Source organism: Branchiostoma belcheri, unplaced genomic scaffold (assembly GCF_001625305.1).
Source record: "Branchiostoma belcheri isolate BF01 breed outbred unplaced genomic scaffold, Haploidv18h27 scaffold44, whole genome shotgun sequence".
NCBI classification, from domain to species: Eukaryota; Metazoa; Chordata; class Leptocardii; order Amphioxiformes; family Branchiostomatidae; genus Branchiostoma; species Branchiostoma belcheri.
Window position 1 is genome coordinate 884,432 of NW_017804065.1, and position 24,687 is coordinate 909,118.

Here is a 24,687-nt window from a genome sequence, read left to right on the forward strand (position 1 = left end):
ATGGTCTTCAAGGTGAAAAGGTAAACTTCAGGTATTCTGGCACCTATTTAGGCTTTTTCAAAAGTTGGACTGACTTATGACTTCCGGGTGTTTCATTGTAATGATACAAGTGATAAACTCGCAATACCTTCTGGTTGTACCAGCGCAATTTATTATTTTTTAATGATACAACAGGTCAACTATAAACTAGATCTACAATCATCACAATATTTCCTAAGAGGAGCCTGTCTTAAGTCTAAAGTCATATTGTATACACGTGTTTATACATTTCGTTACATTTCACGGTTTCTCATTAATCTTGCAACTTAAATAAATCCTGTATGCATACATTATATACATATGCTTATTCAAAAGCATATTGTCTGAAATTCTAGGTGTCAAACCCATATGGTATCTGCATCTAATTACTAGTATTGTTGTTTATACATGTTATGAATTACACTTTGTCAAAGTCAATCACGTCCTGTATGTGTAGTTACATTTTGTGTGAAATACAAGGTGTCAAAGGACGACCCGACGTTTACGTGTATCATTTATATGATAGACACGGAGGGCAGACCCTAATATACTCGCCAAAGCGTAATTGGATTTATGGGAAGAAGTTGCGAAACCTTATGGCGCGGCTTTTTAAGAGCCAAGTGGTAACTCTTCTATTAGCTATTTAAATGATTGCTGGTACAGTGTACCCGTCTCACACATGCGTAGATATGATAGTGGGGATACTATATTGGAAGTCAGTCCGACTTTGGAAAACCTAGGTAGTTACACGTATCATTGAAATGATACATAAGGTACTTCGAAGACGACCCGACTTTTGCGTGTATCATTTATATGATAGACACGGAGGGCAGACCATAATCGCCTTTGCGAGAAAGAGTACTCGCCAAAGGGTGAAGGGATTTTTTATCGTCTCACACATGCGTAGATATGATAGTGGGGTTACTATATTGGAAGTCAGTCCGACTTTGGAAAACCTAGGTAGTTACACGTATCAATGAAATGATACATAAAGCACTCCGAGGACGACCCGACGTTTACGTGTATTATTTATATGATAGACACGGAGGGCAGACCCTAATATACTCGCCAATTGGATGTTTGGGAAGAAGTTGCGAAACCTTAATGGCGCGGCTTTTTAAGAGCCAAGTGGTAACTCTTCTATTAGCTATTTAAATGATTGCTGGTACAGTGTACCCGTCTCACACATGCGTAGATATGATAGTGGGGTTACTATATTGGAAGTCAGTCCGACTTTGGAAAACCTAGGTAGTTACAAGTATCATTGAAATGATACATAAGGTACTTCGAAGACGACCCGACTTTTGCGTGTATCATTTATATGATAGACGCGGAGGGCAGACCTTAATCGCCTTTGCGAGAAAGAGTACTCGCCAAAAGGGTGAAGGGATTTTTTTTATCGTCCCACACATGCGTAGATATGATAGTGGGGTTACTATATTGGAAATCAGTCCGACTTTGGAAAACCTAGGTAGTTACACGTATCATTGAAATGATACAAAAAGCACTCCGAGGACGACCCGACGTTTACGTGTATCATTTATATGATAGACACGGAGGGCAGACCCTAATATACTCGCCAATTGGATTTTTGGGAAGAAGTTGCGAAACCTTATTGGCGCGGCTTTTTAAGTGGTAACTCTTCTATTAGCTATTTAAATGATTGCTGGTACAGTGTACCCGTCTCACACATGCGTAGATATGATAGTGGGGTTACTATATTGGAAGTCAGTCCGACTTTGGAAAACCTAGGTAGTTACACGTATCATTGAAATGATACATAAGGTACTTCGAAGACGACCCGACTTTTGCGTGTATCATTTATATGATAGACACGGAGGGCAGACCATAATCGCCTTTGCGAGAAAGGGTACTCGCCAATTTTTGGTAAGAAGTTGTGAAACCGTAACGGCTTTGCAAAGGTCACCTTTCTAGTTGATGATTATTTTATACTTATGTTTAAATCATGTGATTTCTGTATCCCACGTACTCATGCATGGTGTCCTATCAGCCTATATGGGCTGGGCGACAATATTTATGCACTCCGAAGAAGCCTGACTTTTACCAGTATGATTGCAATTATATACACGGGAGACGATTTTGCAACGATTGAGATTTTTAAAGTCGGACTGTCTTCATGCTGTCTAACAACAATTTTGGTAAAAATTAGGTAATTTTCGGGGCGCAATGTGATTCAGGTGAAAGTCGTGTTGTCGTCGACGTGTTTGCAACGATACAGGCAAAATGTATCGGCTATCGAATGATTGCTAGCGTACTCGTTTTTACATATGTGCATACATGTCAGTGGCTCGTTCAGTTGAAGCAAAAGAGCCATATATATAATTCTTGAGCATTCTTCCCGAAAGGGTGAGTATTGCGCAGTACACTGCCCTTAGCTTGGCAGCGGTACTTCGCCGGGTAATGACGTCGCTGGACGTGACCCGGAAACAGATGCAACCAGATACCGCGAAACCCCCATAGGGTGCGTATTTTGACGGAAATCCAATGGCGGAAACCTCGCCGAAAAATGGAAATGAGTCAACTTTGACGCTACAAAGCTCGTTTTTGTGTACAAGTGTGATCTTCAAGTGAACTTCCCGAGGTTCCCTGACTTGTAAGGATTACAACGACATATATTTTAGCCTGGCTTTCCCGATTCTGACTGCGCTATGATAAATTCTGTGAACCATGCTAAGGACTCATTTCGGCGGTTAACACATGTTTCAGTTCCTCCATCCCTCAAGTGACGTGACACTGGCAATCTATTCGTTTCAAAATTCGTTTCTATATATGACTGGACAAAAACACCAAGTTGTTCCTTTGCAACCATATTTATTAGCAAAAATCATATCAAGTAACAATATTAGATTTGTACATTTCTGTTTTTAGTAATATGAAACTTTAAAAGGAGATAACGAGATATCTTTTGAGAAATCAGGTTTGGTGGCGAATAATGTGCTACGTTTACAGCCACATGAAGTTGCACATGTGCATGTGCTGACTCGATCCGAAGTTGGATCACGTACGTTCACAAATATGACGAAAATTAAACGTCTGAAAGCCGGGAAAGGCAAGAGATGGAGGAAAGGACAGAGCAGCAGCTCCAATCCGGACGCAAAGAGCCACCGTGCGGCTGCGAGGAACAGATTTTTCAACTACGACAACCAAGGTACGCCGCCGTTGTGCATGTGGTAGACAGGGTGGGAGGGGGGCGCCGTTTAGCAGACGCCAAAGAATTCTTGGAACATCGACAATTTTTGTTGTGTCATTCAAGCCAATGAGTAATGCTTGTACAGACCTTATACCATGTATCTGTATTGCATAAAAGTGTAACATGATATAATGTAGTTGCAATATGTAGGAGTATTAAAGTTCTAGACCTAGGCTTTTTCGTGGAGGGGGGGGTACTAGTAGTATGTAACTGCGCATAATTGCATAAGTTAGCAAGTACACACATGTAGCAAGTACACACATGTAACTGCGCATAAGTTAGCAAGTACACACACGTAACTGTGCATAAGTTAAAGATGTTGATAGAACAGAAGTGGGGGCCTGCAAGGGGGGGTCCCGACAATGCTCTACGCTGAATTCGGAAACTTCTCGATTACGCTTTACAATAAATTCCAAGTGGCCACAACGCATTACGTAGAATTAAAATGGCGAATACGCTCTACGCAAAATGCGCCAATTACGCTCTACGCTGAATTAGAGAGGTCCATCTACGCTCTACATAGAATTAAAACAGCCCATTACGCTCTACGGAAAAGGGCCCCCATAAGCGTCTTGACGTCTTTATTTCACAGGAAAGGGTGACCTGACAGAGTCGGCGCTGCAGAGACATAACCAGGCTGTTGAGGATGAGGAGGGGGACACAGCGATGGGGGAGGGGGATGTACAGAGTGTGGTGGGTGGCACGCTGGCCAGCTTCAAGACTGGCTTCAGTGCCTGGTCAGACTGTACCAACGCCACCTTCAACAAGGTGGAACGATACTGGCAGTCCAACTCAGCACAGGCTCAGGAGGTATTTCTGTACCATATGCAGTGTAACGTTACATGCTAACGATTAAACAACAATACTACATGTACAAGGCAAATCTATCTTATATTTCCAACTTCAAAATATTGTAAATTACAGTAGTTATGTGAGTTACATTGTCATCATGTATGGATGATTTCTCACTTTTCCAATGAAGAAATTGACTTTCTAGTATTGGACATGACAATAGTATGGTAAATGAAAAATATTGAGCTGAAATATTTGTGAACCAAATAGGGTGAAGTGTGCCCATTAGCCTTAATAGTAGAGATATACTAACATAATTACATTATGATTTGTATTATTGTTTATTGCAAGCGCTATTGTACCTTTTTCCTCAGGTGTGTGCTGTATTGGCAGCAGTGACAGAAGTCATCAAGTCCCAGGGAGGGAAGGAGACGGAGACCGAGTATTTTGCAGCTCTTGTAAGAAGTTTTCTAAATTTAAGCTCCCTGTCACACATTCCGGACCTTCCAATTGACTCCCTTCCCAATCAGTCCCCAACCAAGATTGGCATGGGGTAGCCTGGAATCCATCATATTCCTGCTCCCGTCTGCTCCTCTTTCCAAATTTCAGCAGAATATGATTTTCCCAACTTTTGATTGTTTGATTGTCAGAATTATCAGTTTCATATTGCATGCCTATGTGATATGATGGCAGTGTTAGTTTGTCAGTGTTTTGTTCATTTCTACCCCTGCAGTAGATTATAAATTGTATGTGTATTTTTCATTCTACATTTCTCCTTTAATTTGTGCCATTAGTATTATCTGTTATAAAGTCACTGCTGTATATTTTTGTTTCCCCAACTTTCAGACCTGCAATGGTTTTATTTCATAAGGTTGGGTTGCAATATACAGCTAGAATAACGCCTGTTCTGTATAATCACTGGGCACCATTCTTTTGTTGTGCATCAGTTTTGCAGCAAAACTACACTGACTGAATTCCTTAAGTTGCTGACTTTTGTAGATCTATTGTTTCTTATGGTATTGTTTATGGTCAATGGTTACAAAATGTACATGTTTTGTATTACTCTTTTATTGTACATTATACAATGATTATGGTGATCTCCTTATTTCAATTATGATAGTAAGAAGTTGTTGTGCCTCAAGTTATTACACTAGGATAATGAGAGACAGTGGTTAGTACAGTATGTGGTTATATGTTTATCTCAGATGACAGCTCTAGAGACGGTAGAGGGTGAGGAATCCATGTCTGCAGTCACATATCTCCTGGGTCTGGTCATGAAAAAGTAAGTGTGCCCACTGTGCTGTAATAAGCCTCTTCGCAGTTTAAACTGTACTTGTGTGAGGTCCAACTGTGAAAACCCTAACTTGTAAACAGTTCTTGTCTAGACATGTAACATGTGCATGACTTACAGATGATTGGCCAAACTTGTTACAGGTACAGGAACAGGTCTGGACCTGTACCCAAACCTGTGAACCACAGCTCAAGAAGAAGCTCCACCTAGATGTTTACTATTACTTACACAATGCTTTTACTTCTCCCAGGGTACCCAGTGCCGTGCTGCAGAGCAGGTTCTCAGATATCAGTAAGTCCCTGATGAACGTCCTGGCAGCCAACATCAACACAACTACACACTCCATACTCAGATGGGTTAGTATGGCTTTTACCTGTGTGTAGAAGTTTTATATTTGGTATGTCTGACAGTGTGTACTTCCACATACAAGGATTTTAAGGTGGAATAATGTTGAAAGTTGTAAATGTGTGTTCTTCTGAACACATGTAAACCTGTGTGTGTTGTTTCTTGTCCAGACGCTGGTGTGTCTGGGTGTGGTACTCCGTCAGCAGGAGGCAGTGGTCTGGAGTGATGCCTCCACCCTACAGCTGTACCACGGGCTGCTCAGCTTCACCAGTAATGACAGACCCAGGGTAAGGAACAGATACATGTACAGTGGGCCATTAAAAGGGGCTCAGGGAAATATTTTTGGCTACAACAGTTCAGAAATACATTCTGGATAATGCAATCTCTGTGTAATTGACAGGTACCACTCTCTAACACATTTGGTTCATTCTTTTGTGTCATGGGTGTTTGAAGAAAGCACAAGAGTAAGCTCAACCGTCCACTTATATGTACTTTTAACTACATGCATTTGGACTTACTGTCTTGCTGTTGGACACACTGTACATGTATATGGCACTCTAAATGAAGCAATGACATCATGATTCCTCTCTCTGAATATTGTCATGTAATGTGATAGTGTTGATTAAACTAACCAATATATAAAGAAAAGATTAAAAAAAAGAATTACTTAGCAAATTGTCCCCAGGTGCGCAAGGCAGCTCAGCATGCGGTGTGTGGGATCCTGCGGGGAAGCCCCTTCATGACCCGTGAGAACCCCCCATCACACCACCCTGCTGCCTCCGCCACAGCCAAGTTCTGTATCCAGCAGATGGAGGAGTGTGGAGGTCAGTAGCTGAGGGGATTAATTTCTGGCAGAATGTGTGTGAGTGTGATCTTGAGGGCCAGTTACTGGGAGGGCTGCTTGCAGCATAATTTAATCAGGCTATTTTCATGTTTCCATATGTAAATTTGTGTCCTTACAGCTCCAGAGTGCCCAAATATTTGACAGATCACTCAGTGAAATTTATAGATGAAGAACAAATATTTTTACGTTTTTGTGTTTTGTTGTTATAGTATGCATCATATTCCATTTGTATAATTAAGGGTCACACAGATCCAATTTTCACTGAATGGTCACTCATTGTCTGTTGGAAAGGGGGCCTTTATCGGGTTGAGTTTTAAGTTTTCCTTGTTATGTTAACTCTGACAGGTGGGGGGGAAGCCAAACAGACCATGTACATCCTGGGTCTTCTGGAGAACATCCTTCCCATCCTGCCCCTGGCCAATGTCAAGTCCATCTGTGAGACCATCCTCAAGGTCATGACCTTGGGAAATGTGGTCAGTATTACATGCATGTACTGTACATGTACTGTTAAGTTTTGAAATGTTTGTAAGTTCATGACACGTACAGTAGATAATGTATTTCCAATGTATTGCTACTGTACTACAGAATTGTTTCAAGCTAAACTTCTAAAACAAGTCTTTTGTTTCTCTCAAAATACTTTTAGATGACTTGTCCTATTGCATGGAAAAGCACTGCTATGGCAGCATTGTGAGATTTCATATAGGAATTCAAGAAAGTTGCAGTTATAGCCTTTTGTGATAAGAATTGACAATGTCATGTGTTTCCGCCTGTGTGCAGCTGGTGACATCAGTGTCCATGAAGACTCTACACGCCTTCTTCAGAGCACAGCCCAAACACCTGTCCCCAGAACTTAACGCACAGATCATCTCTGTAAGTTCAATTCTGAGCAAACACAATACACCTTTTTTTCTTCTACCTTTATCATTACAACAACAGATGTCAAGGCATGATTGTGTATGATATATGTGATCTTGTGTTAGAAATTGCAGTTCAACCTTGTTTCAGCTAGAATTTTGTCTTTCAACACATAGAAAGATTGAAGCTCACATACATGTCCGTTGTCTCCTGTTGCAGGCCCTGTTTGACTACCAGCCGGGTGAGAATGATGTCCAGCCCACACAGGCTTGGCTCACTCTGATGCAGGCAGCTCATGTCAACCTAGCAGGGTAGGTTTACATTTCTTATAGACCTGCTGCACATTTTAGACTGTATCACAGAAGCTCATTCTGTTACAAAGACTGGACTTGGCCAGTGGAAATTTTGGGTCCAATTTTTGTGTTAAAAATTACAGTTCAACCTTGCTCTGGATTGATTTCTACCAACACAGATACCTTTAGGCTAAATGATGTTTCCTTCTATCTCCAGTTTGAATGACCAGCTGTGTCTGTCCCATCTTCCCCGGATGTTCAATGCCTCCATGGAGTGTCTGTTGTCAGAGAAACCAGCAGTTGCCTCCTCAGCTGCAGAGACTATGAAGGTAGGCAGTCTTTGATCATCTGGGCAGTGCACCTATAAAAGTTAAAAGTTTTTAACAAAAATGCCCTTGCAGTTTTAGAACAAGTTGCTGGATGGCCAACCTACAACACACTTTTTTCTACTAAGAAAATAGACCATAGCATGTTCACTACAAAAGATTTGAAAAAAAAGGATGTTCCGCTGCAGTACCAGGAGGTCCAAAATCTTCCAAGACCTACCCATGTACCAAATATAATTACAATATAGTCATAACTGCCTAATCTAAACTGACCAAAAAGATTTAGAAACACAAATAGACAGACCAGTATATAATCACAATGCCAATGTTCCAGTGACTGTCTATCACCTTTCTCAGACAGTCTGTGCCTAGACTAGAGAAGGATGTACTTGTAGCATGTTTGACATGTAACATGCTCCACTTTCCAGAACCTGTTGAAGAAATGTGTGGAGCCATATGCAGATAGAATTGCTCTGTCTGTCAACAATGCACCGTCAGGATCCCAGACTCATGTACACAAGATATTTGGGTAAGCTTAATCCAGTCTTTGGGTCTTTTTAGGTGACAGGGTGGCCTACTGGTTAAGGTTGTTGACTGGGGTCTGAGTGTGAATCCCTTGGGACCTATTAGGGCCACTTAACATCTATTCAATGAACCCTCCCCTATTAGTAGAGGTCCATCCATTTTAGGGGGCAAATTTCTAATTGATTTATAATTGATTGTGCAGTTTTGTGGCACTGTTAATGGCCCAGTTAAAGAAGGATGAACACTGGCCTGAAGAAAGCCTTGCATGTCCTTTTTGATACAACATTTTAATTTAGATTTATACATGTGCCAGTAAAATAGATTGTAAGTTAATTGCTTTGTGTCTGTTGAATGATGAAGTTTGTGTTGTTGTGTCTCACCTTCAGCTGTGTGGAGGCAGGGTTACAGTACAGATTCCATGCAGCATGGGGGAAGGTTATCCAAGTACTAGCAGTCTTCTTTGAGGTACTGAACTTAAGATGTACAGATGAGATGTATCTTCCTTTATTTGCATGTGCTTTACAGGTCTCTGACTGCCCAACAATTGTACCAGATACAATGCATTGTATCTACTGCTATAGAATTATGTAGGATGGATAAGAATGTGCTTTTACAACCATGAAATTTCTAGTGTCTAGGCATTTACAAACTGACGTCCCTGTACTTGCAGGTACTGGGAAAGCGTTGCCACAGCCTGATGAAGAGATGCCTGGCATCTCTCGCTGACCTGCGAGGCAGCCACAAGTTCCCCCACACCCAGGAGGTGGACCGAGCCTTGGGGGTGGCGCTGCGGGCGATGGGACCCAGGGTCGTACTGGAGGCCGTTCCACTGCAGATTAAAGGGGACGAGTAAGCAAAGCTTATTTTGCATTCTAAGATTTTGGTAAGATGCTGTGCACTGAGCAATCTTTCCTCGGGCATGTAACAGACTTTTACAAAGATTTTTTCTCATTGTTTTTGATTGCTAATATAACTTACATGTATGTTGGTTGTTATTGATCTTAGGTCTGATGACATAAACTTCCCCCGAAGTTGGCTCCTTCCAGTCCTGAGAGACCATGTCAGAGACACAGAACTGGGCTTCTTTGTCAAGTATTTCCTGCCTCTAGCTGCACAGCTCAGAACTAGGGGTAAGGAAAAGACGAGTGTGTTAGTGCTAGTACATAGTCAGTAATTCTGACCAATGAATGTTTATCTGTAATGGTAATTGACATTATAAATATTTTATCCACTATATCTGTACACAGTTAAGTGAACAGTCCTCTGAAATAACCCAAAGGCTATGTCACCTCCCAACCAAGACAATGTGATGTGATGTGAATCAAGACAAGAGCTGATTCTTTGATCTGTTGCTGACATCACACTTCCAGTCACCTCATGTGACGTAGGCTTTGGGTCATTCTAACTTAGGAATGATCAAAAGCTTGTTGTTAAGCACTTGTGTATGGAAACAGTGTATAAAACCTTTATTATATGGTCTGTTGCTTCCCTCAGCTCTAGAGCTGCAGCAGGAGGGCAAGTCTGTGCTGTCCAAGGCTTACGACACGTTACAGCACCAGATCTGGTCAGCACTGCCTGGCTTCTGTACCAGACCCACTGATCTGGCACAGGTAACAGTTAACAACTCATACCATCATATCTACCAGTACATTTGATAATAGTGATTATTCCTTTCTTATGTTGTGTTTTTGTTTTTCTTCAAACTACTGTTGCAAGTGAGAAACAGTCAGTACTACTGAGCTGTACAGTTATTGCACTGATTTCTCCTTTTATCTCCAGTCCTTCAAGGGCATTGCTCGTATTCTGGGGTCTGCCATCACGGACAGACCTGACCTACGGAATATGGTTCTGCTGGCTCTACGTACACTACTTTCCAAAAGCACTGACACAGGTAAAGAGCTTTCCCTCTCGAAATGTTGACTCTTTGGTCTTTTGGAGCTGGTGAATATACAATGAGATTTATTATCATTTTACTTATTGTATGTACAGTAACTAAGATAGGATTGTCTCAAAGACTTGATGCTTTGATCAATCAGATGTGCAATTGATAACCTTTTGATTCCACACAGAAGAGAACAGGAAGGAACTGGGGAGGTTTGCTAAGAACTACCTGCCCATCTTGTTTAACATCTACACCACCGAGCCAAAGGAGGGAGACCCTACTGTTCTACCTGTGCTGGCAACTGTCAAGAGTTATCTCACTGTAGCACCTGCTCAGGTTGGCAACAATAATTTGGTTTTTGTTGTAACATTTTTTTCCTTAGAACTATTGTAAAGTGGAATTTTAGCAAAGTACAAGGTTCATTGAGTTCATATGTGTGAGCTAAACTGGTTCCAGATATCTTTCACTTTCCCTTCCAACACTCATGTTTATCCCCCCCCCCCCAGTTGGTACATGAGCTGCATGATAAGGCTGTCCAGAAGATGGAGGCACCAGACACGACTCAGTATGCCAAGAACGGGATCAGGAGCCTGCTGGCAGCCCTGGTGCCGTACATCGACCAGACCAGACTGGCTAACTCCTGCCAGATCACTGCACCACTGTTGGAGGTGGGTCAAACAGAAGAAAACTCTACTTTTGCTTCTTCTGAATGATTCTTTTACATCCTTGAATTTTTTGTAGTCCTTGACAAAAAGAAGTAACAGGAGGGGTGACTCACTGTTTCATTTACTTGTACAGTGGTTTTATTTGGTCTAGAAGGAGAAAGGTTTTTCCAGTTTTTTTAATTCATGGTCGAAACAAATCTGGTACAGCAGTAATAGTTTACATTAACAAAATATGGTACATTGTAAGTGCATATTAACTGTGTCATGAATTTGTGGCAGAGAGGTCACTGTAAAAACACTGCCAATGTAAATGATTGGAGGAAAGCCTTGTTACAGGATTGTACAAAAAGAAATTCACTACCTTACGTAGGTACGTTACTGTCCACAGTGCTGAAACTGCAGCTGCTGCTGCTGTCTCTACTTTCTTTTCCCCATATGAAAAACCATTAGTATCATGCTAATCTTTATAGTTGAACTTACTGCTGTTACTGGATTGTAGGGAAGAAATTCACTAACTTCCAGTACCTAGGAAGGTTAATGTCCACAGTGCTGAAACTGCAGCTGCTGCTATTGTCTCTGCATGTATTCTTTTCCCCATATGAGAAACCATTAATATCATGGTAATCTGTATAGTTGAGATTACTGTTGTGTCTATTCTCACTGTGCATAGAAGCCTAACTCATACTTTTTGGTTTTGTAGGCAGTTAGAATGATTAACTGTGATTTCACATATCTCCCCAGAGTAAGGACATCACGGTACAGAAGAGAGCGTACCGTATGTTGGAGGAGATGGTGTCCTGTTCTTCAGAGTCATGTCAACAATTTGTAGAGTCTCACCTGGGACAGCTGCAGACACACCTGCTGGGGACCATCTCAACCTCCAAGTCACCTGCCAGAGCTGTATGTACACCTGTGGAGATTTGTACCTGATGTATTGATTGATGAGAAATCATTCAGAATATCCTGTATAAGACAGTTCACAGTTTGTACTGTTCTTGTCTAGACCTTTCAAGATAGATAATTTTGTCCTCAACTGTAATTGATATGTTGTTGGGTTTTGACTTAAACAGTTTTAAAGTTTGAATTATATTTTGTAACAGCCGAGACTGAAATGCCTGATCCATGTGGTGAAGAGACTGCCATCTGATCGAGAGGACTTTCTCAAGGCAATACTTCCCGAGGTAAGAAAGAATAATCAAGCAAAGTGGTTAATTGGTGAAACAAGAAACTTGCAGCCAGAGGCTGTCCTGGGTATAAAATGGAGGTTGCAGTCTGTACAAGACTGGCTGTCTGGGCACTGTTACTTATTGTTTGTTTGTTTGTTTACAGGTTATCCTGTGTACAAAGGAGGTTGCAGTTCGTGCCAGACTGGCTGCCTTTACCCTGCTGGTGGAGATGGGCCAGGCTTGGCTCAGGTGTCGAGGTTCACAGGACAGAAAAGGTAATTGTTTATTTACTGGCAAATGTTACAATACCTAACACTGGGTTTCAGGTGTTAGGTGGGACTTGAAACATGTTTTAGACCTGTATCTCTTTAAGCATGGGACCTCCAGCTTTACGTCCCTCCCTAACCAAAGCTAGGTACTGACTCCCACCTGAGTCGAATGAGGAATTAAGTGTTAAGTGCCTTTACCAAGGGTACAACATTGGTGCCTGCCAGGGATTTGAACCCAGAACCTTTATGTTCTACATCAACAATCCTAACCACAGACCACCCTGTCACCTTTTGCAGATGCGATGGAGGAGTTCCTACAGCTGGTGTTTGCAGGCCTGGGCGGGTCTAACCACATGATGAGTGCCACTGTACTGGCCCTCACCAGACTCATGTATGAGTTTAAAGGTCAGGACACCCATGCTAGTGACTTTCACCCCGTCTTTCCAAAACAATTTGAACTTAAGCTTAGTGATATGAAAAGAATATTTTCATCAGCTTAATGTGACAGATTTAACATGAAAATTTGACCCCTATGGCCTAGATATTCATGGATGTTGTGATCTTGTTTATCTAAGTCTGTAATGCCATCATCTTTAGTGGATGATCAGAGACTTTAGTGATACTATCAGGAAAGTGTTCATGCAGACATTATTTCCCTCACAGCCTGATACTTCAACTCTTAGGCGACATGCCTTTCACATACTGAACTACAAGGCTGAGGGCTTAAGCTTTAATAATACGATTTACTTCAAAGTAGGAGGCTTTAATTGCGAGTCTAGTGATCAAATAGAAAGGAGGCAAATGTGATAAGGATGAAGACAAGAAAAACAAAATGATGCTATTAGTAGTGTATTCAGATAGACATCCTCTTTTCATGGTTGATCAAGTATAAAGACCCATTTTGAATACAAAAGCTACAAGGCTATGTCTGTGATTTATGACTCCATGTGAAGTTGAAAGTTGTGGCTCCTTTGATTTGCAGTTCTTATATCCAGTGGGTATTCATTCCAACTCACTACACCTCTATAACACCCCTGTCCTCTAGAGACTGCAACTGCTGAGCAATCCAAAATTTGATAGATTGCTCAGCACAATTTCATGGACAAAAAAAAAAGATTTTTTAAACATTTGTGTGTTGTCTTCTAAGGCATACTTGAACATAACATATTCTAATTATAACATAAAAGGTCACTCAAGTCCAATTTGGATCGCTCAATGGGCAATCCTAAGGGAATGTTGTAACATTAATCAGTGATCCTGTATTGTGTGTTCCTCCTCCCCAGACCTGATCTCAGCCAGTCTGCTGAGTCAGCTGGTGGAGGGCATCTGTCTGGTGCTGTCCTCCAAGGCCAAGGATGTGGTCAAGTCTGCGCTGGGCTTCGTCAAGGTGCTGGTCATGACCACAGACAACATCACCCTGGCACAGCATGTCAGACCGCTGGTAAGTTTGTTTTGCTCAATGCAAGTCCAAAAGACCACTTCTGAACACTATGCTAAGCTGGTGGCAGGTATGCTGTTTTCTAGTGTTTAGGAGGAAATCACTTGTCAGAGAGAGGTAGCAGTCTGTAGAAAGAAGCTGTAGAAAGACTTAGTGACTGGTATTTGGACAGTGTAATGACAACATCATCTTGGCACAGCACTCATAATCAGGTCCCAGTGTATACCTGCTATACGTGTAGGGTTAGCCATATGGCTAAGGGTGTCAAAATACAAACAGCATGGCCCAAAAGACCACTTCTAAATATGAACACTGAAGAAAGTTGGGGGGAGGTACATGTATACATGAGATGCTAAGAAACCTCTGGTACAGCATAGTGTTTGAGTTTGGCTGGCTCTGAGAAAGTGACAGTGGTCTCAAACCAGTAAAAGTTTTTCCTAGCATATTGTTACTACATGTACATAGAATGTTTTAACCAGTTGCTCAATGTAAGGCCAAAAGACCACTTCTAGACTCTTAAGTTGTTGGGAGGTGTGGGTGACTCTGCTAGGAGATAATGGTCTATAACTTAATAGATTGAAACTTTACCACATTTTCAGGTATTCAACAGTGCCACAAAACTTCCACAAAGTCAAGTTGAACTAAACCATTTGAAATTTTGTCCCCCAAAATAATATCTCCTAGGGAGCAGGACCCCTGTAGACTTCTCTGTCCTTCGATGTCTGACACAGGGTTTAATTCACTCCATCAAAGTGACAGGACAGACCAAAATCAATAATGTACTCAGAGCAATCAATCAATCATGCAGAGGATGTAGACACCTCTCTCGAGGATATTGTACAGATGTATTTTCAGCATAGGACCCCTAGTTGGCTCAGGTAACCCTTTAGCTCTCTAAGATTTAGTCTACAAAACTCTACAAACCAATGAGATGCTCAGATTAATCAATCATCCATCCATGATCATCTGGAGCTGATGTATGGTGGAGGTAGACATCTCTCTTCGGGATGTTCTATTTTTGGCACAGGACCCATATCTCTCTACAAAACTGTTGAAGACTCTACAAAATTGTTCTGTTGCACTAGTTTGTTTTTTCATTCTGTCTCTCACTCAGTCACTTGCTCGCTCACACACTCATTCTCAGTTTTAATGTCTGTTATCCCCTGTGAGGCTTGCACGTTGATGCTGAGGTCTGATGCTGTTCTGGCCTGCCATTTGCCTCTATGGGTTCACACTCATGGATTTTTATCTTCCACATTCAGTGTAATGATCTTTCCAGGCCACCTTTCTATGTCCATTCTATGGAGGTGACCACACCATCAAAGTTGGCTGGATCTTACTACATCCTGAAACCTATGGACTCCAAGTCTGGTCCTTAACTATTCAGTCAGCTGTCTATCCAAAAGTTTCCTGGAGCATATCCATAGGACCATGGCATTGTTACTTCTGGTCAACCTTCTTTGTGTCCGCTGTTGTAACAAATTATCAGTCTAATTTTTGTTGTTGTTGCAGGTGGAATGTCTAGTGTCATGGGGAGAGGACTACCAGAGAAAATACAGATTCAAGACCAAGAAGATCTTTGAGAAACTTGTCAAAAAGTTTGGGTATGAATTCACCTTGTACCTAATTATCTCTCTCAATGGATTTAGATAGCAAATTCAAGTACATATTGACATGTGACAACCCATGTATAGGACCCATGTCATATAGGACAAATTTTTTTCAAAACGCATACATGTTTGTTAATGCTAGAAACTCCACCAATGATTATGAAAGCATATATTCTCATCTCATGCCACAGTCTTCTACAAAGTAGATTAGTCTCATACATACATAGTATGTTAGTTGTGATATTATATTTAATATATAGATGTGATTTTTAGATGCCATATACCATACCTTCTTCTGCAATAACACAACATGTAACATTCTGTAGATATGAGATGATAGCCGGCATGGTTCCTGACTCCCATCAGAAGGTTCTGGTGAACATCAGAAAGACTATGGCCAGGAGTAAGAAGAAGAAACAGCTGAAGGAGGCTGCAGAGCATGACGAGGATGAAGATGATGAGGAACTCATGCCTAAAAAGGCTCCTCAAAGGTTTGCTTTCTTATTGATATTCTGTCATGCATGCATGCAGCTCATAAAGAAGCTTTTAGCTTTTCCTCGTCTTTCATCAGCTCTGTGTTTCTCCTTTGTTTGATGTTAGTATGCTGCAGTGAGTAGGAGATAAGCATTAGTCTATTTATGGATCACTATAGTTTGAGTTTGATTCATGATCAGATTAAAGATTTAATCTTTATCACACTGGAACAGCCTTTTGGCTACCAAATCTCTATTGGTTACAGAATTAGGCAACAGAGAGAAGGTTAAAAATACCTCCTTGATCAGAATTACAAGCATGGGGTTCTTCTTTTGTATATCTTTTGTATTCAGATCATTGATGGACTACTTTCATTGAATATTTTAGAGGAAGCTCCCCAGTGTCTCGTGCATTATATATCATATTACGTAATGCCTAACCTTAATTGTAATGCCCTTGTAAACTGCCCCATCTGCACCATTATGTGCATTTATATAGCATATTAATTTTACCTAATGTTGATGATAAGCCCAAATTTTACCAAATGTTGATGATAAGCCTACAGGTCACTTACGATTGAAGTTATGAGAGAAGAGGGAAGGGCAGACAAAAGATGCAGATTTCTTGATTAAAGTGGCAAAATAGATTCTATAAAATTCAATGGTAAAGTTATACAAATTGTATTTGAAAAAACACATAAGAGAGTGAAAGTTGGCATATGGTCTGTGTCTGTTAGTTCTGGTTATTTCTGTTATTGTAAGAGTCTCTTAAAAAAAGTTAGAAAAGGGTACGTGCATCTGTTGGGTGGTAGCCTGTATCAGACAGTAGGTGTAGAATAATAGTTTTCTTCAGAAAAATCAGAATTGCTTTAAATTTGTTGTAACGCTGTTAACACATTTGTCTAATACCGTAGTCTTGATGACCTGCTGGAAGAACTGGACTCTGACCTGGAAGAAGAGGCTGCTGGGAAGGCTGGAAAGAGAGGTCAGAGGTCTGGTGGGCGTGTCCAGGGCGGGGCAGCTTGGCTTCAGGAGGGCCAGGAGGAAGAACCACTGGACTTTTTGGACCCTCGGGCCTCAAAGAGAATAATAGGTGAAGACATTATTATTTTTTTCTTAATTTTCCAGTGTGTCGCATAAGTTGAGCAAATGTCTAAATTCAACGAAATCGTTTATTATCTCTAGTTTTGTTTTCTATATGTTTTCCTGTTTGCTTTTGTTCCTTTAGTTACAAAAATGTATTTGAATACAATTGAGTCAAAGAAAGTCAAGGGAGAAATGGTGTGATGGCAGACTGACAGAAAGGTGGAATTGGAGATCAGGTGGAATGGTTTTCTTGCAGGCTGCGAGGAAGTGAGGAAGAGCCATTCAGGACAGAATCAGCAAAAAAATCACACATACAGCAGCTTGATAGGTGGTCATGTGAAATCTTCAATTCCTTGTTTTTGTCCTCAGCCACAAACCCAGGTGCCAAGGGAGGAAAAGAAGGGGGAGGGTCAGGGTCAGGGTTCAAGATGGCGGCTGATGGGAGGATCATCATCACTGAGGAGGAGGAGGAGGAGGAGCAAGGGAAGGAAGGAAAGAAGAAACAAAAGAGGAGTAAGTGTTACCGTAATGGTGTAGTCAAAACTGCATATTTTTTGTGTCATTGGGAAAAATTTATGTAAGGGACACCAAAAAGTGGTCACAATGGCCTGGTGGTCATTTTGTAGAGCTGGTCACTAGTACAGGTTTGTCACATGGGGACACTTTGAAAGAACTTTGAGGAAATTTCATCAGAGTTTGTGGCCTGTTAAAAAGAAGTGGTAAAGTTTCCCTCTTCTACTGCTACATGTACTCTGGTAATCTGAGTTAAATGTCAGCTAAGTTGGTGTAATGAAGTGGATGAATGAATCCTGAGTTTGATGTCTTATGGAATAGAAGAGGTATCACAAATTAGACTAATCAAAAGCTGTCTGCTCACGCTATCCCAGAGTCATTGTGGTCAGGTCAGGTCTAATCAGTTAGTGGAGCACTGGACCATTTAGGAAATAATTAGACAGGGTTACCAGTGAGTAATCATGCAAGTAGCCAACACATCACGAAGCTTTTAGTCCATCAAGTCACCTCGTCAATGACCTTTCAGACAAATTTGTTGATTTCTAGAATTTTGCAGAAAGCAGTTAAAATTTGCCCAAGAGTCAAGTGTATTTTTGTTTTGGCATGAAAATCTGTTAACCTGGAGGGGACTGCTAAGGATTGCATGCTTGACACAGAAGTCTGTAATCTTCTATTTTCTGGCTTTTTTTGCAGAATCTCATGATGATGATGATGATGATGAGATGGAGGATCTGATGGAGGATGTCCCAGGACTGAAGACAGGCAAAAGGAAACATGGAGACTTGGAGGACTCAGATGAGGAGGACCAGTCTCCACGGAAATACAAAGGTACAGCTAAGGCTATTAGTGTTACAGGTACCACTTCCTTTAATGTCAGCTAGAGCCTAAAAGACATGTGTGGTCAGACATTTTGTTTGTCTCAGTGGCCATGCATGCATAATAGGAACTGCTTTTTTTGGGGGGTGGGTACCAAACAGTCTAGGAATTACCTCCATGAACTGACCTCAATCAGTCTGCCAAGTTCAAATGTTGAAAACATGATGCCCAATGGGTAATCAGGCAGTATTTATCTGTTAGGCAAGACAATGAAGGAGAAGCTCTAATGGCTTAGTGACGTCAGCAGGATACCATAGTTCAGGGAACCGGCTTTCCCATCTGAACTGGAATTAAGGAAAACACAGTGGCCAGCCAGGCAGACGTAATGGAGGAAGAGAGGTGAAAACTGATGTTTAGTGCATCAAAGGATTGATTCTGTATAGAAACCTGACTTACCTAGCTTGTGTTAGACAATCCCTGAGAGCTTGTAGCCATACACCTCTAACTTAAGATTACCATTCCTACTTGTAGAGCCTTTGAGCAAACACACAAAGTTTTCCCCTAGCTTTGCCATAAATCATGATTAATGTATGCTTCCCTAGCGCAGGGCATGGTACGTTTCTTGATCGACTTTTGTATGTAGAGATTTCTTCCAGTAATCCTGAAGAGCTCCATTCAAGCCACACACCGAATCTATCATGACGCACGCAGCAATTTTAGGAAGGATGAGAAGGAGAATAGCAGTGCTCATGATCCATTCTTCAGGAATTGCAAGTGAATTAAGGAAGATGGATTGTAGTGATGGTTGAAAGAGTAGGTGAGATTAAAGGGCAATCCGTAGCTAAGGCCTCCATTAAGGGTGACTAGAGCCAATCTTGATTTTAATGCTAATCTGGACTTGATGTCAGTCCTGATTTGACTGCAATCTTGAGGCTATACGTACCTTTAAGGTGTCCTTGACTCAAAGCCAATCCTGTTAACATGGAAATTGAAGGATCAACCCGCACTGAAAGAAACAACAACATGCATTGATAATTCTATCACTGAGTGAGGACAAACTTTATTATCAGACTTAAAATATCATGATGTAAATAAGTTTTCCATGATGCATTCTTTCAGATATAATCATGTTTCTATATTTCCCTTTTTAGCTGGAGGAAAAGGCATCCACAGGCCACTCAAGCAGGCAGGAGGAAGTTTTGGGGAGGACTACAGGGCCAAGGTAGGGCTGCAGTTATACATACATACATGTACAGTAGTTTATTCCAATTTCTACATTTAGCTAATATGTGGCATTGACATGATGTAGTACAGTAAGCCACAGTGACGAATTCTAATGACATACTCAGGTCCCTCACACACTCTCTCCTTAGACCTTACCTTAGATATAGTTCCTACTGTGTCTCAGGCACATTGGGCACCAAGTTTACATGACTGTATCTGTCACTCACTATCTGGGTTATCATCTGCTGTTCCCAGGGTTAGACATGCCTGCATGTAGCTGTGAACACTTGATAGCATACCACCAGGTGCCTGCCATGTCACTAACTTATACACTTTGACACCATAGTACTTATTTTAACTTTGGTACAAGTAATGTCATGATGTTGGATTTTGCAGAAAGCTGGTGGTGACATCAAGAAGAAAGGACAGCCAGACCCATATGCCTATGTGCAACTCAACCCACAGTATCTCAACAAAAGGTAAGACAATCCTTCCTGCTGCTTACAAATATATACTGTAAATCTTTAAGCTTTTGTGGTGTGGGTATTTTGACCTTTCTAATAAAAATTAATGACACCACAAATATCCATTTCTCATGTATCACTACTGTACTACAGAATTGTTTCTATCACAAATTTAAAACATCACCAAACATAGAAATGAGCTGTTAATAGGTTTATAGTCATTCTTTTTTGGTAAAATGAATCAAGTTTGTCCTAGTCAATTCTAGATCTAATGTTGTGTTGTTGTCTTAGCAGGTCTTGTGAAACAGCTCAATTTTTTTTCCTGTTCTCAACCTCTTTTGTGACTTCAGACAGCCACTGTACATGTGTTTGTTTTTATTCTGCTAGACGTGGTACCTTTAATTATAACCTTTTCCCTGCTGCCTAATCCCATAACCAATAGAGAATTGACAGCTGCTTCAGTGTGCTCAAGGTTAAGATTTAACGCTATAATCCCTTGGAGTAAAACATCCCTGGAGCTGACTTTGTTTTGTATTCCCATCAGGAAGCGTCAGAAGAGACAAGGTCAGTTCAAGGGCATGGTGCGTGCTGCACAGAGGGGAGCTGAGAAGGGGGGGAAGGCACAGAACACCATGAGGAGGAAAATGAAAACAAACAAGAAGCACAAAAAGTGATCATATTAGATAAGAAATCCATAATTCTTTGAGAAATGTTATTTACCGGGGGTATAAGAATTGTTTTATGTTCTTGCAATTGTCTCAACATTACAGATTTGCACTGTAGCTTCTCATTGCTTTTGGTTACACAGGTTCTGTTATGATTACAAGAGTAACATATGTATAGTATATATACAAATGAAATCCCACCATCACATTGTTGACAAGAGTTTCAGATGTGTGGTCATGAAAGCAGAAATTGGTGAAATGTGACATGAGCAATGTTGTTATGTATTAATTTTTTTGGAAAACTTAGGGTTATATATTTTCTACTTAAACTTTTAAGTTTACAATCAAGAGGTGCTGTAGAATCTTGAAGTATGATTTGGTTTTATTTTTGCAGTAACCATTCCACTGCAAAGTCTTAAGATATTCTACAAGTTCTGCCAACATTTCCTGTGTGTTTGGCAACACCCTGCATGAACAGTCATTGCACTTAATGAAGAAGATCCCTACTGCTTAGTTCATGGAAAAGGCAATAGTCTATACATATTATTACAGCTGTTCATCAATGTTTCAAATGAGATTTCTGGGTGTTACAATATATCACAGCTATTTGTCAATGTTTTTGATGACCTTATGGTTCACAGGGTCATCATTTGGAGGACATTACATGTAAGTCATGTACATGTACATGATGAAAAGAGCAGGAATTTCCCTGGTACATTGAACCTGTAAAATACTGTACCTAGTGCCTGTTTTCTTTGTCACAACCAGTGGAAGAGAAGCTCAACTCACAACTGTTTAATTTTGTTTGATTTATTTGGCTGTGTGAAAAAAGGCTACCAACCAAGGCTATTACAAAGGATTAGCCTTGGTTGCAAGGAATATCAACTGTTTATTGAGTTAAGTTGAGGTAAAGTGGTTCAAGGTCATTTTCCTGATTGATCCTGTAGTGTCCTCTGGGTACCACCTGTAGCATGATGGCACCATGCTCTTTATCTCATCACCAGTAGTTACACGTAATTATTGTTGGCGCCTAAGCTTGTTGGCGTCATGAGGACTCAACTTGTCAGCAGTGACCTTGAATTCATCCTGTTGTTCGTACAAAGGCTGACTTTCTTGATCCTCAAGAACTTGATCATTGAGCAACCAACTTGTGAGCTTTGACAGGAATGGTTGTGCAGAGTAGCAATCTTTGCTGTGGCGTGTCGGAGCTAGTAACTGTCTAGTTCATCGATGCCGGCTATTGTAGCCTCAGTGAATGCTACTATACCTATGATCATCAAAAGACAACATAATCATGAACTTCTTCATTTCTTACATATTTATTTATTTATTTCATCTTAAGATGGCTGGGTAACCCCATTCAGCTATACTTACCCATTCAGCCATATTTACCCGGGTAGTTATTGAGTGACCATCTGTACGTGAAGCCAAGTCTGTTTCATAGCTTCAATTGAGGACCAAGAGGAGTCGTGAGTGGGTACGTAGCTAGCAGTGAGTTGGAATTATTAGAGGAAGCGGAAGCGGATGACAGAATCTGCTGGTTATGTAATGTCATCTGTTTAATTAATGCGGAGGAAATTGGGTTTCACAAATCCGGCTACGCGTGGCGAATCCCAAATTCGATGGTCTTGCAATAATCAATGGCAGACCCCCACTGATGGTGGAGATTAGAGTGGCAGACTGAATCAGTGGGGAAGGTCAATGTCATTTAAAGTTTCTACAGAAGGGACTAGCTTTAAAATGAAAGGCTGAATGTCAAAATGAGTACGACTCCGACAGGGTGCCTCGGTAGAATTGGATTTAGCAAAACACGATTTGGTAGGATTGCAAACCTATGTCCAAAGGTAAACCTATGTCTAAATGTAATGTACCACACAGATACAATAACGTAATAATGTCCACAAATGATCTTGTCTACAGATTTACCTGCTATTTCTACATACAGTACTATTGGGGGTACTTCTTTTGAGGGGAGGCGGTAGTATATAATGAATAGTCCAATGTTTTAAGGATAAGTGGGTTTTTTGGTCTTCTAGATGATGGGGGTTGTGGGATATTTGAGACGTGACTTATGAGATATCAATACAATCTTTTAGATGTGTGCAAGAGAGGCCTCAATTCACCAAACAGTCAAACTTCAACATGTAAACTCGTGGGAACAAGTAGCACTTGATCGCTCAAGCTGGAGGCACGCTGTCAAAGCTGGGACCCAACTCGGAGACCAACGGCAACAGAACCGTCTACGCCATTATATCTACTCGCACATCAAGTGGTATGTCCTGCCACTCAGAAATAGACAGCCACCAAAGAAGATGCTGGGACCGACCATAACAAACCTTCGACTGAACGATAACGATGACGTAACATATAGATATGTGGGGTCTATTTTCAAGGCTAGAAGATTTGTCAATAAGGCATTTCAAGGCTTGCGGATTTGCCTATAAGACATTTGTCAAGGCTTGAGGATTTGCCTATAAGACATTGGTCAAGGTCAAGGCGTGACAATTTGTATGTAAGACTTCTCAATGTTAGAAGATTTGCCTTGAAACAATTGAAAATACTTGTGTCCTTCAAGTGGCCATGGCCGCAACCTTTAAGTCATCCTTGTGGGAAAAAAATCAATTTCCTCACCGTAAGTGACAGTTCAAAATCCACCATGAGGATAAACTCGTAATGCCAGATGAAGCGGAGTGACAGCCTGTACGGTAGATTACGGAATACATAATCACCAGGGGAGGACAACACATTCACGTTACGGTGCGGTCACGTCCCTTCAGGACGTCACACATACCGGCTGTGCAAGACGGCGGCTGAAAACCCGTTTCAGAAAACCAATTTTGAAAGACCAATTTAAAGTTGATTGAATGAGCCAAATTTCACCCGATGTTCATTCAGTCCTCACGGGAAGTTTAAAATCTTTCATCTTGGAGTGACCGAAATAATGCAAGACCGTTTGTCTTTTAAAGTTTAGAAAGTTTATTGCAAATATTGTCGCAAATACTTCCCCGAGGGCTAATTGCAGTTACAAACAACATAAGAAAGAAAATACAGTGGTATGTGAGACTATATCTACGTCTAGCATTATACTATATTCTACAACATACATGGTACTAGTTTTAAATTAATATCTAATATCAACTCTCATAATTCCAGTAGGTACCCAAAGAGCACCGCAATGAATAAACTAATGTAGACGAGGCCTCCACAAGAATGCCTTGTACACCTGGATATCTGAAGTTAAGTGTGCATACCTCGGGGATTACTGATGTTGCACTTAGTAGACCTCTGTAATTCTGTGTTTATGCATGTGGCGGTCGAGGCGTGCCTGGTGGAATCATGAGAGTTCGCCTTGTATTACTTTGTGACAGGTTGAATAAACGTTCTCAACGGGAGCTATGCAGCCCCAGATAATTATAACAATGATGCAATGAGGACAGGATCTGTACATGTCATGAGATGTATGGGGCTATCACTGGAGATAAGGATGGCTAATAAGATCATTTTTCATATGTTGCTGGAAATCGCCACATCTGCCGTAGTTCCCCCAAGTTAAAGCAATTGACGTAATTTGGGCTTCAGATGCTTTGACACAGCAATAAATCGTGCTCTTAGGATCAGATGAAGGGGTATTGCTGTCAGACATCTTGCTTTTCCTAGTTTGAGGGCAAGGCTAGTTCGGAGAGTTCAAGCAATTGACGTATATTTGGGTTTAGGCCCTAGGACGCAGCAATACATCGTGGCCTTAGGCCTAGGAAAATGGTGTGCAGACTTTTTTTTGGGGGGGGGGCTAGCCTTTTTAGGGGTTTGACTGTTCGCAAGGTACACATGACATCTGAATTTCACCCCCCCCCCATTTGACGAATTTTCAAAAGAAAATATTTGCCCCATCCTCACAGGCAAACGGAGGAACAGGAGA

The 24,687-nt window shown here is 41.1% G+C and overlaps 1 protein-coding gene across 1 annotated transcript; it reads left to right on the forward strand.

Moving 5' to 3' along the window:
• The first annotated feature begins 2,963 nt into the window (after positions 1–2,963).
• Positions 2,964–21,562, forward strand: LOC109478594 (RRP12-like protein). The gene is made up of 32 exons (XM_019780260.1): positions 2,964–3,187; positions 3,822–4,039; positions 4,396–4,479; positions 5,227–5,303; positions 5,563–5,668; positions 5,828–5,944; positions 6,343–6,481; positions 6,847–6,974; positions 7,279–7,371; positions 7,576–7,667; positions 7,867–7,978; positions 8,404–8,504; positions 8,887–8,965; positions 9,171–9,349; positions 9,506–9,630; positions 9,995–10,110; positions 10,280–10,391; positions 10,570–10,718; positions 10,889–11,050; positions 11,789–11,947; positions 12,148–12,228; positions 12,377–12,488; positions 12,780–12,887; positions 13,766–13,923; positions 15,433–15,524; positions 15,857–16,021; positions 16,918–17,096; positions 17,459–17,602; positions 18,296–18,430; positions 19,570–19,640; positions 20,039–20,121; positions 20,651–21,562. The coding sequence occupies exons 1-32, from the start codon at positions 3,055–3,057 to the stop codon at positions 20,778–20,780; spliced, it is 3,939 nt and encodes a 1,312-aa protein (XP_019635819.1). The 5' UTR covers positions 2,964–3,054; the 3' UTR covers positions 20,781–21,562.
• Positions 21,563–24,687: the final 3,125 nt, after the last annotated feature.